General features: G+C 40.0%; 1 protein-coding gene across 1 annotated transcript; it reads right to left on the minus strand.

Moving 5' to 3' along the window:
• Positions 1-1,030: 1,030 nt before the first annotated feature.
• Positions 1,031-12,847, minus strand: LOC142217198 (taste receptor type 2 member 40-like). The gene is made up of 2 exons (XM_075285387.1): positions 12,115-12,847; positions 1,031-1,089 (listed from the first exon to the last, which is right to left on the minus strand). Exons 1-2 carry the CDS (start codon positions 12,845-12,847, stop codon positions 1,031-1,033), a joined length of 792 nt encoding a protein of 263 aa, XP_075141488.1.
• Between the last annotated feature and the right edge of the window lie 803 nt (positions 12,848-13,650).

Below are 13,650 nucleotides of genomic sequence, written 5' to 3' on the forward strand. Positions count from 1 at the left end.
TCTTAGCGTTATTTGTTTTTCATCTACATCTCACAGTCTGCTTATGTTAAAGTATTGCTTCTCCCAGGAGATGTCCATGGATGAGTAGGAGGAAATTGTAGACTATAGACCTCCCAGGATGAGCTAATGACCAAATGGCACATGCAGGACGGTATATCCGACTAATGTCTATCTATTGCTTCTGGATATCGAATTTGAAATAAAACATTGCCTATAATTAAAGGGACCAATCAGTCTGATGTGCCAGGGTCATGTGGTAGAGGTCAAGGTTAACTTTGTCTTATCAGAGGGTAGAAACCTTAAAGCGCTTTTACTAGACAAGATGGTTAGCAGAGTCATTATCAATGGAGGACATGGACTTGTTAATGCAAGTAACCAATAAACTAAATAAACTGATGTACAAGAATACGTTTACATGAAGCCAACACAATTGTAAGTTATTCCATGAGTTGAGGGAACACTGGAAAAATTCTAGATTGACCATTCGTCTGAAAGTATGATGTAAATTTAAATCGGGAATTACCGATATGAAGAGCCAGGTCTTTACTGACCTACAACTAGGGTTGAGCAGATCTCGAGATTTGAAGATCGATTTTAAATCCGATTTCCGGTAATTTCCAGCCGATCTCAATCGTGAAATTTGCTCGATCACCGATCGGAATCCGATCTTTTCCAATCCTGATCGCTCAACTCTACATACAACTTGTTTTATAATTGTGTTAAAGTTTTGATCTTCTTTTTCTTTTATATACCTTCTGTACAGGTTTCATAAACTGATAAAAAATATAATAAAACAGTTGAAACTGATTATTAGAATGGATCGATGACACAAATTGAAGATGGTTAAACACCCAGGAATAGAGGCAGGACCTATCTTTACTATACTTAACTTTCAAGGTAAGTTGTTGGATATTGACTAAATCTGGAGTATGAAGAAATATAACCAAAAAAGTTGAATAAATCTGGTGATGGCAGAAGAAAAGAAACCGTGCCTCAAAGACAGAAGAATTTGATCAGAGACCATCAGAGATTAAGTAGGAGCCACTGCTGTGTCTATCAGCTCAAGGACCATATAAAGATTATTATATCCTAGATTAAGAGATAAGATCCAAGACAAGTCAAATGCGAATAAGGAAAATGGCTGTAGTGGACAAAAGAACACACCATTGGACAGAGATCGGTGGAAACCGGTTCAACAGAGTAAGAAATCCTTATCTGAGAGAGAGGTGAAAACTAGAGATGAGCGAGTAGTGTTCGATCGAGTAGGTGTTCAATCGAATACTACGGTATTCAAAATACTCCTACTCGATCGAACACTACTAGCTGTTCAAAGTTTAAGGTTCGATGCAGAAGCAGCGTTGATTGGCAGAATGCTATACATTGCCAATCAACGCTGGTTCTGCTCTTACCTTTAGAATTCTTCTCTGTGCAGCGTCCCTGCAGCGTCTTCCGGCTGGAATTCACTCTGCCTAGGCATCCGGCCTAGGCAGAGCTGACTGCGCATGCGCGGGCATGCCCTCGCATGCGCAGTTGGCTCTGCTCAGGCGTCGGGCCGGGCAGAGCCGACTGCGCATGTCCGCGCATGACCGCACATGCGCAGTCAGCTCTGCCTAGGCGCCGATGCCTAGGCAGAGTGAATTCCAGCCGGAAGAAGACGCAGGGACGCTGCGCTGGGAGAAGACTTCAAGGAGAATCCAGCCCGACCGTCACTCATGGACTTGGTAAGTATAATTTTATCGAATTTTGCGTACCACTGAAACGAGCATTTCCCCCCATAGACTATAATGGGGTTCGAAATCCGTTCGAACAGTCGAACAGTGTGCGGCTGTTCGAATCGGATTTCGAATCTCGGACATTTTAGTGTTCGCTCATCTCTAGTGAAAACATGAAAGACATATAAGGGCATTCGGCTCCTGTCACACAGCAGAAATAAATTTGTAAACCTCTTAGAAAATTTCTGGTGCTCTTCTAGATGAAGAGTAGAGATGGGCGAATGTCTGAAGATTTGTTTCGTTCGAACAATTCAGCCCAAAGATTCATTTTGAGTCAAATAACTTTGTCACCAAACAGAAGTGAATTTATTATACAGAGTGTAATAATTTCACTTCTGGCTCTCTAGTAACAAATCCCCATATTTTTGGGCTTGGGTGAAACCCAAAACTTTTTGAGAATTTGGGTTGAATTTGGTCATTTCTAATACAAAGGAGGCTGCCAATAAATTAAAGGCAGTTACTGTAGTAAAGTGTAGATTGTACCATAGATTGCAGAATATAAAGTATATACATAGTATTGCAGGGCCCCGTTACTGCCCCCTTTACTGAAACCCCACACAATATAGCACCCCCAAATGGTATAACACCTCCTTTACTAACCCCTTATATGGTATAATTTTCCTTTACATAGCTCTGTGTGACCTTGTGTGCTTCTAAGTTGAGCATTTTGCATCACTATCATATTTTAGGAATGTTTATTTTCACATTTACATGTTTCTCCGAAACATATACAGTATACAAATGACTTTGATTTTCATGAACGTAAATGAGGCACGAGCCAACATAAGCAAATGTTATACCTGATACAAGTTCTCAAATTCAACCTGTCAATTTTTTAGCAAACTTTGAGAATCTAAAGTTTAACCACAGAGGTCACTATAACATTTTTATAAGGGATAGTGTAATACTTTATATAGCATGGACCCAATGGCCATTGAGGCCTAGGACTAGTAGAATTTTCAGGACACAGTGTATCCAAATTAACAAACTATTAAACAAGTCAAAAAATTAAATTTTTTTATCAACATTAGTTAGACAATGGAGAATTACAATGTAGCAGAAGATAAACCAGACCACAGAATCATGAGGTGACAAAAAGGGAATCTACTACGTAATATCACAGATTCCATGAACTACATGACTTGTGGGACCTGTGACCACTATGGGCTACACTGAATATACAAGAAATATATTAGTAAGGAGGACCTTTCAACATCTCCACCAACTCCAACTCTTTGCATCCTTCAATAGCGTTCCTCCACTGATTCCAACTCAATGGGAATTTTTTTCTCTAGTTCCCACCATCCCTGAGCAATCAGTGCTGTTATTTTCAGCAATCAATATGCTAATTATTCTCCCTACTGTCAGATGGGTCTTTTCCGACTATCTGATCTAGCCACGGGCCACCCACTTGACAGTAGAGAGCCTAATGAGGACAATTAATGCTGAAACTAATAGAAATTATTGCTTAGGAATGGTGTAGACAATAGAAAAAATACTAACTACTCTGGAATCAGTGGAGTGGCACCTATTGAAGAGATGCAAAGAGTTCGAGTTGGTGGTGGTGGTGAAAGGTCACCTTTAACAAGAGTAGCTACAGAGAGTGGCAATAAAGTGAAGACATCAGATACCGGTTTATTCACTATATGGCCAATGATGATTTTTGATTTCTCATCTCTATAACTTTCTGTGATAACACCAATATTTCACCATGAAAAGCTTTCTAAGCTTGGGGTTGGCTGAGACAATGGTCAGAGATTCTGCTGTTGGAAAAGTCATAAATATCATCCAGTTGACAATTGCAAAAGGATCTTCAGGGTTAGGGTTTACAGAAAAAAACAAAATCTCACTTATGTAGAATATGATGGAAATAACAAGAAACTGACACATGGTTCTTATAGCATTGACATGAGCCAGGTTGTTGACTTGGGATAATCCAGATTCTTTCTGCTTCATCCTACATAGATGTCTTAACAGTGAAGAAACGGTCACCAAAATAGAGGCAAAAATAAATGAGAAGGGCACACCACATCCGATAAATGAAGCCGTCTGCATATAAAAGGAATCGAAATGGAATGTGCCATTGATAAATATGGGATCTAGGGTGCTATTCACTGGATATTGTAGAGTGACGTTCGCACTTGCAGCCCAGATGGTGGGAAGACTAATGAAGAAACAGCCCACTCCTGACAAGAGAAGAAGATGTGGTAGATACATTGAGATGTTCCTCCTTGACCAAAGAAATATTCGATGATTGAAGTTACAAATGGTGACACAATAATAGATGCAGAGCCAGGCGGTGAGCCAGTAGGTGAAGTACATGAGAGCTAGTGTACTCACAAAGACTGGGATGTAGAAGTTCTCCCTAAACAATAAAGAAATGAACAAAATCAAAACTAAACCCTGTATGGCCAACATAACCTGGAGAGCAATGTTCACCAGTCCAATGACAAAGCGGATTAGGTCAGGAGGATTCAGTCTCAATCCAGTTTGAAGGCTTTGAGCACTGTTCACCAAGATGCACATGTTCAGAATGATTGACACCCCACTATCCAAGATGCCGAAGAACATTAGAAGAATTGATTCTGTAATTGACATCATGATTCTTCTGCAGTTGTGTCTATATTGGAGTCAATATCCCGTGTGAAAGTAGAAAAACCCTTGTTTGATGCTTGAGTTATGCAAAACGTGTTTACTATGAGTCGGTTTCTACTTAGTTTTGCAAATCAGGAGAATTTTACTTTATGTGCAACTAAATGAAATAGTAAAGGGTGTCCGGGCAGTGATATGTATCCATTTCCCTTAGAATAGGTCCCCCCCATGCTACTATAGCATACAGATAATCTATATGGGTAATGTTCTGCTCAAAGATTTGGACTTTTACAACCCAGTGCAGATGCTTTTGTACAATATCGTAGTTGTACTCTACAGTAGAACAGGGAATTCAATGATATTTCTAGAACTTTACAGACCATTCATACCTGAATAGAAAGTCAAGAACTGGATTGATACAAATAGTGTAAAACTTATTTCAAAAATTTCAAGAATCACAATTTTAGACAAAGTTGCTGAAGTTTGGTATGGGAACCAGTTGGACCCCACCATTTAGCACTAGGTAGTGTGTAGCTATGTTATGTTTTTTTCCCTCATTTTTTTTTTACTTTGCCACACCAATGTAATTGTTATCCATGAATTGTGAGATCAATGTACCATAGTACAAGGTTAACTCATAGCGAGGCCACTGTCACTAATACTGCCTGCTAGAAGGCTAGAAGATCCCACTATCCTATATTATTTCTGTGACATCAATTTTATATATTGTAAGAATCAGCATGGGGATTAAGAGGGGATGGAGGAGGAAGACACTGCCCAGCAATTCACAGGAATTTCCAGATTGGCCCTGTAAGGCAATTACATACATAAAACACAAATCAATTCAAATGAATTGCCTGGCAGTGCAATACAACATCACACAAACAAGCGGATCAAGCTTTGTGCAATCCCCCTGTGATCATTAACTATGCTACACCTGTAAAAAAAAAAAAAACAACAACAAAAAAAAACCTTTAGAATCAGATCCTTATATCATGCCAGATTCTCCATTCTTCGTTGCTGTGCTTGATCCTCATAGTAAAACAAATGAACGTTAATTTGTAGAGGTCAGGCTATTATCACCATAAATTCAATATGTACACCAACTACAGTGTACTAGGGGATTCTGTTCTTCAATAGTTGTGGTGCAATGAATTTTGTCTCTTATGATAGCAAGCAGGTTAGATATTGAATTGAGATAGATGGAAATATTCAAATAGTCTGTATTTCGGATAAACCCCTCTGACATTCAGAGCAGAGAGACCGTAACATCTTCCCTAATAGCATGTGCTATGTGTATTTTTACACTGGCCAATAGAGTACACTAGTCTGATATTTCCTGCTTTATAGCTTACTTATTAGCTGTGCTGTGCAGACTGGGGCAAAGTAAGCAGAGTCATCTCAGTTTTACTGTAGAGCAGAACAATCCGAGTCACCTCATTAACTTTTCACAGCAAGTTCAGCTGAAATATCAATTTATCATTAAAGAACAAGGTCGGGAAAATGGCCGATGGACATGAGTAGTCAGCGTTTTTGGATGAAGATATGATGATGACACAGGAAAAGAGGCGGAGGTGGAGAAGAAGATGGAGGCATCATTGGAGAGTTTTTGGAAAGCACAGAGGACGCTTCTAAATGCTAATTATTCAACCTACTGTCAAAGGGGCTGTCCCAGAATATATGTTCTGGCCAAGGACCACCCACCTGACAGTAGAGAGCCTAATTAGAACAATTAATGCTGAAATTAACAGACATAATTGTTTAGGAATGTGGAAGACAATAGGAAAAATACTAACTACCCTGAAATGAGTGGAGTGGCACCTATTAAAGGATACAAAGAGCTCAAGTGGTGGTGAAAGGTCACCTTTAATAAGAGTAGCTACCGAGAGTGGGAATAAAGTGAAGACATCAGATACCGGTTTATTCATTTTATGGCTAATGATGATTTTCGATTTCTCATCTCTATAATGATCTGTGAAAACACCGAAATTTCACCGTGAAAAGCTTTCTAAGCTTGGGGTTGGCTGAGACAATGATGAGAGACTCTGCTGTTGGAAAAGTAATAAATATCATCCAGTTGACAATTGTAAAAGGATCTTCAGGGTTAGGGTTTACAGAGAAAAACAAAATCTCGCTTATGTAGAATATGATGGAAGTAACAAGAAACCGACACATGGTTCTTATAGCATTAATATGAGCCAGGTTCTTGACTTGGGATAATCCAGATTCTTTCTGATGCATCTTAGATAGATGTCTTAAAAGTGAAGAAACGGTCACCAAAATAGAGGCAAAAATGAATAAAAAGGGCAAACAGCATCCCATAAATGAAGCTGTCTCCATATAAAAGGAAGGAAAATGAAACCTGCCATTGATAAATATGGGATCTAGGGTGCTATTCACTGGATGTTGTAGAGTGACGTTTGCACTTGCAGTCCAGATGGTGGGAAGACTAATCAAGAAACAGCCCACTCCTGACAAGATAAGAAGATGTGGTAGATACATTGAGATGTTCCTCCTTGACCAAAGAAATATTGGACGATTGAAGGTACAAATGGAGACACAATAATAGATGCAGAGCCAGGCGGTGAGCCAGTAGGTGAAGTACATGAGAGTCAGTGTACTCACCATGGCTGGGAGGTAGAAGTTCTCCACAAACAATAAAGAAGTAAAAAAAAGAAAGACTACACCTTGTGCGACCAACAAACCCTGGAGAACAATGTTCACCAGTCCAATGACAAAGTGGATTAGGTCAGGAGGATTCAGTCTCGGTCCAGTTTGAAGGCTTTGAGCACTGCTCACCAAGATGCACATGTTCAGAATGATTGACACCCCACTATCCAAGATGCCGAAGAACATTAGAAGAATTGATTCTGTAATTGACAACATGATTCTTCTGAGGTTGTGTCTATATTAGAATCAATATCCCGTGTGAAAGTAGAAAAACCCTTGTTTGATGCTTGAGTTATGCAAAACGTGTTTACTATGAGTCGGTTTCTACTTAGTTTTGCAAATCAGGAGAATTTTACTTTATTTGCAACTAAATGATATGGTAAAGGGTGACTGGGCAGTGATATGTAGCCATTTCCTTTAGAATAGGTCCCCCCACGCTAATATATCATACAGATATTCTATATGAGTAATGTTCTTCTCACAGATTTGGACTTTTACAGAGGCAACATGGTGGCTCAGTGGTTAGCACTGCAGCCTTGCACCTCTGCGGTCCTGGGCTCAAGTCCTGCCAGGAACAGCATCTGCATGTTCTCCCTGTGTTTGCTTAGATTTCCTCCCATTCTACAAAGACATACTCGTAGGAACAAAAATCTACATTGTGATCCCTATATGGTGCTCACAATCTACATTAAAAAAAAAGACTTGGACTTTTTCAACCGCAAGCAAATGAAATTTCCTAGTTGTCGTCTAGAACAGGGCAGTCATTGATGTTTCTAGAAAGTTAAGAATTGGATTTATGCAAAAGGTGTACAATTTATTTACAAAGTTTCAAATATCACAAGTGACATTTTAGACAAAGTTGCAATTTATCAAAATGTGCTGATGTTGGGTATGGAGACCAATTGGTCTGCACCTTGGTGGCCATTCAGAACTAGGTAGTGTGTAGCTCTGTTATGGGGTTTTTTCACACTTTTTTTTATATATTGCCCCACCAATGTAATTGTTATCCCTGTACTGTGATATGACTGCCACAGTACAAGGTTAAATCATAATGGGGCCACTGCCACTAATAGTGCCTAAAGCACACAATACTATATTATTTTTGTCCCACCATTTTTTTATATTGTAAGAAGAAGCAGAGAGGACAGAAGAGTCAAACACTTCCCAGCAATTCATATGAAGTGCCAGATGAGCCTTGCAAGGCAACTAGATGCAGAGAGTACAAATCAATTCAAATCAATTGCCGGGCAGTTCACTACAACATCACAAGCAGATTGAGCTAGTGGAAACCCCTGTAATCATTAACTATGTTACATCTTCAAAACAAACAAAAACACCTATAGAATATTATTTTACCCTCACCTGGTGTCTATAGCACTAAAAATCCTACTGTATTACTGTTTTATATGTGTATTTTAATCTCTTGCTGACACATACAGAGGACAATGATTTGCAAAGGAAATTTGTATTAGTTTTCATTTTTCCCATCATTTCCTGATTTCAGGTTCCTCTCTTCTAGAACAGTTTTACCTATTCTTCAGAGTAAAATGCAGACATGTGTCAGTGATACTGCTTTTGTGATTCCTGTCTACAGGTGGGCAAAACAGGTTTGCTTGTGAACTTCCCAATACTCTTGGTTTCAGTTGAAGCTGATATTTTGGGGTTATTCATTCATAAATCACTATTATGTCACAGGTCCAGTTACATTCACGGGGAAGGCTGACATCATGAAACTTTAATGGGAATCTGTCAGGTCGATTTAGGACACTAAACCACCCGCAGGTCCTTATAGATCTGGGGTCTCACTATTTTAAATCTGTGCTTTCATTTAATAAAAATAAACCTTTATACTTACCTAAATATGAGTCTGCATTCCAGCCGATGGGTTTCTGGGGCTCTTTGACCCCTTGTGTCATTATTAATGAGAATCCCCCTTTATAGAGACACAACCATTTCTAGATAATGACCCACTTTGAAATGTGAAAGTGATTTTGAGGTTCCCTAGGTATTAACTATAGATGAGCGAACAGTAAAATTTTCGAGGTTCGATATTCGTTTCGAGTAGCCCCTCAATATTCGACTACTCGAATCGAATATCAAACCCTATTATAGTCTATGGGGGAAAATGCTCGTTTCAGGGGTAGGCAACGTTCGATCAAATTATACTTACCAAGTCCACGAGTGAGGGTCGGGCTGGATCCTCCGAGAAGTCTTCTCCGTGCAGCATCCCCGCGGCATTTTCTGGCTCTGAATTCACTCTGCCAGGCATCGGGCCTGGGCAGAGCCAACTGCGCATGCCCGCACTACAAGCGGACATGCGCAGTCAGCTCTGCCCAGGCCCAATGCCTGGCAGAGTGAATGAAGAGCCGGAAGACGCCGCGGGGAAGATGCACGGAGAAGACTTCTAAAGGTAGGAGAAGAACCAGCGTTGATTGGCCAACTGTATAGCATTCGGCCAATCAATGCTGGTTCTGCATTGAACTTTTACATTCGAACAGCGAGTGGTACTCGATCGAGTACGAGTATTTCGAATACCGTAGTATTTGATCGAATACCTACTCGATCAAGTACTACTCGCTCATCTCTAGTATTAACCCCTTTGTTTAATGTTTCAGTCCAACTCTCCAAGATCCATTACTGTTTCGGGCCCCTTCACATGGCGTAAGCACGCCGCTCATTTAGAATACACGAATACACGAATACACGTGTCTGAGCGCGGCGCTTCAAAACAGAGCCCATTGATTTTAATGAGAAGCGCGCGTATATGCCGATATACGCGCGCTTCCCATTGAAATCAATGGGCTCTGTTTTGAAGCGCCGCGCTTGGACTCGTGTATACGTGTCTAAATGAGCAGCACCCTTACGCCGTGTGAAGGGACCCTTAGTGAGGTTCCCCTTACAGCTTTGGAGCAATAGCAACACTCCAGTGAAAGGAAAGATGCAATTTGCCAGTAACTTCAACGGCTGATTTACTATGACATGACACCACCACCGTAACAAGCCTCCACCTGAAATTAGTTCCCTCCTGTGAGTGATATTACTAAATAGTGGGAGGAACCACCATGAAGATCAAACAGACCACGTAAAGTTAAAGAGGAGGGGGTTTGTGCCACTGAGTGCAGAAAAGTCACAAATGCTCTAATGACACAATATTGTAATCGGCACCGGGGTCACATAAGTATGCGGCGTGGCATGAGGTCATGATGTTCAGCATGTCCGGGGGAACAATCACAGGCCTCAGTGCTGAGCCCAGGACAATGACATCACAGAATAGCGATGGACGTCACCAGCAAAAGAGCCTTTTCCGCATCCTCCTCTTATAATACAATAATTGGTGGCCGTTTTAGTTCGCCTGAGAAAGATCTTTTGTTTGGTTTTTACATTTGGAATATGCGGGTCCAACCAGCTCTGTACGAACCAATCTCTAATTATGGTTTGTAACAAATAATTTTAACACTTGAATATCTGTCATATTATAGATCAATGATGTTTCTTTATTTATCGATGGAAATTTCAAAGCGATACAAACATATTATCAGCATACTATGTAATATTCATGTATATCCCCATAGCCCGTAAACATGCAAGACACAACATAGAAAAACTTTACTATAGGGGGCCACACGGTGGCTCAGTGGTTAGCACTGCAGCCTTGTAGCGCTGGAGTCCTGGTGTTCAAATCCCGCCAAGGGCAAAAAAACATCTTCAAGGAGTTTGTATGTTCTCCCCGTGTTTGCATGGATTTCCATCCCATATTCCAAAGACATACTGATAGGGAAACAAATGTACATTGTGAGCGCTATGTGGGGCAACAATCTACATTTAAAAAACAAAAAAAAAACTTTACTATGTATAGTAATAGGAACACGGTGAAACATTACAAAATATCACACATAGGAACACAATACAACACATAGAAACCACAAAAACTTAAAAAAAAAAGAAACAAAAAAATCTATACTATTGATATACAAGCACCAATCTTAATCTTCTAAGCACATTTCCTTCTAACCTTGGTTATTTCTCTAATGAACTTGGTTATTGCTCCATTATATAGTCCTGAGCCTCTTTCTCTCCTGTACAGGGAATATTAGGGCCAGAAGAAGAGGATTACATAAGAGATGCTGAGACCATTCAGTGGCCTCAGTGGTCACCAATAAGTAACCAGTGACATATCTGAGAGATGTCACCGATGTCACCTTATTGGGCTCAGTCTCTCCGCTTCTGGTCTTCCGAGTCTTAGCACTGGAGGGAAATGGGACTGGGACTGAACAACGGAATGTGGAAATAGGCAAGGATGACTTTTTTTGGTTTGTTTGTTTTACCCCCATCCCACCCGCCCAGAGTTTCCTAGAATTCCTGGACAACCTAACAATTAAGTGAAACAATTTGGAAAATACAAAAATGTAAGATGTCCTCTAACAGTCTTTTGTCTTGGTTACCAAGGGCTATGACCATAAATGCAAGAACTTTTTAAGATCAGCCATGATTTCCTAAATGTGGTCGGGTTACCTTCTTATACATGTTGTACCCCTCCCAGTACAACCCGTTCGCAGTAAGGAAATCATGGCTGGGTTTCTGGCCATAGAAAGTTCCTGTATTCAAGGTCATATCCATTGCCAACCAATGAAGACAAAAGACTGTCACCACTAAGATGCTTAGAGAAAATTGAAAATTTGTATTTTAAAATGTTAAAATTTAAATTCTCTGCAAATTTAAAATTATGTTAATGGAACAACCCCTTAATTGGGGATTTTTGAGGAATATACTGGGCATGTAGATATATTAATAAATTGAAGAGCAATCATCAACAATAGTATCTCCACCCCCATAAACTTCTTCTTAAAGGTAAAGTTTTAAAGGTTTTTCAGTCAATGAATGTTTGTTCTAGTGCCAAACCCCACATGACACCTGGGACGTAAAACTCCTTGAGTGGCCTTTCTTAATTTTGAGTTGCCTATAATAATAACCAGGGCTTGTGCTGTGGGGTACAACAGAGTAAAATACCAACATAAGTAAATCAAAACATCAACAAAATTGAATCTTTTTGAAATTTGATAAATTGAAGTTGCAAAAACACCAGAGTGTAGAGACACTAGATGCACCATAGTCCTGACGGCCCTGAGATGGGCCTGTGTCCGAGGTTGGTGAGAGTCCGGCTTATTCTTGTTCATCCTCTTCATGTGTCTCCAGAGTGAGGTCAAAGTCAATCCTATAGGGATAAAAGTTAATATGAGGGGTAAAATACACCCCAGGAAGGCTGCTATCAGATATGGAAATGTTATCAAAATGGAGCCTTGTTCATTAGTGAGATTATGGGTAGAGTTCCCAAATGTTCCTTTATTTATAGAAGGATGAATGTACCAAAATGATGGAAGAGCCCAAATGAATGATCCAACAGTAGAGACCACCAAGAGCTTTGGTAAAAATTTTGAAATTCTCACTTTGCAAACTAACAGGATTCTACCTGTGAAGTTGACAATTTTCATGCAGTAGTAGATGGAAAGCCAAGTGGTGAGCCAGACATTGGTGAACACAAGAAATATCACAAGTCCTATAGTATTGAGGTGGATCTGGTCATATGATGAATAAATCTTTGTCTGAATGCAGAACAAGTCGGTGCACAGTACAGCCTGCAATGTGATATTGATGACACCCATAAAAGTGAGAATCTGATCCGGTAGACTTAGGTGGACGCCTCTTCTCCAGTCTTTAGCGTTGACATGAACAATCCATGAATTGAAGATAAGTCCTGATAATGCAGTCGCAGTTCCCACTAATAAATTTACCCTGAAGAGAACACTAAGATCCATGATGCTGGTTCTCTAGGGACTTCCAGTTACAATTTATAATGTCAGGGCAAATCCATCACGTTGTCTTCATCCACGTTGTGGATGCAAATAATTTGGTTTGGTTTCTCTTTTGGGTTATCTGCTTTGCATCTACATTTTCCTGGAAGAAAGAATTCCTTGTAGTCTGCCCATATTGAATTATTCCTTATCCCAAGGGATCTCAATGGAAGAAGATCATTGGTTTTCAACTTGTGGTACCCCAGGGGTATATGCTTCTCCAGCTCAGGGAGTATTCAGAGCAACTGAGAGAACAGACAAAGAACAGCTGCAATAACTCATATTCCAAATGGGATATAAGTGCAAGATTAGCTTATATGTTCTGTGATTGTGCCATACAGCAGCGCCAAGATTAGGAAGGGAGAAGTGGAAGCTTAGATACCTTGGACATTTCAGCCAATGAAAACTTGTATTTATAGCCAATTGCCATTGGCTGTGAGCACATCCGCTCTGGCCCCAGGTAATTTTTGCTCTCAGATGCCAGTGCAGAGAAGTATAGGTTGTAGAATGTCGATTGTAGTGTAGATATTAGTGTAGATTGTAGCGTAGAGTGCAACATAGATTGTAGTGTAGACTGCAGTGTAGATGTTAGTACAGATGCACCAACATCAATGCAACAAAAATTCCAAAAAGTAAGGTCTATTGGTATGCAGGGAGGTGAGGACCCCTCTGTACAGTGACATCAGTTGTCTTTCTGGTGGACATATTAGTTTCCACTTGTTCTTGAATGGTCAGAATAGAAGTAGCAGAAGATTCTCTTCGCAAAC

Source organism: Leptodactylus fuscus, chromosome 8, assembly GCF_031893055.1.
Source record: "Leptodactylus fuscus isolate aLepFus1 chromosome 8, aLepFus1.hap2, whole genome shotgun sequence".
NCBI lineage: Eukaryota > Metazoa > Chordata > Amphibia > Anura > Leptodactylidae > Leptodactylus > Leptodactylus fuscus.

Bases quoted from the DNA above. Each gene is read 5' to 3' on its own strand.
- LOC142217198 (XM_075285387.1), bottom strand. From the start codon at position 12,847: ATGGATCTTAGTGTTCTCTTCAGGGTAAATTTATTAGTGGGAACTGCG. The intron at 1,090-12,114 runs GTGTTTTTGCAA...CTCTTAATCTAG, and splicing joins TCTAGTGTCTCTACACTCTG to GATATAATAATCTTTATATG.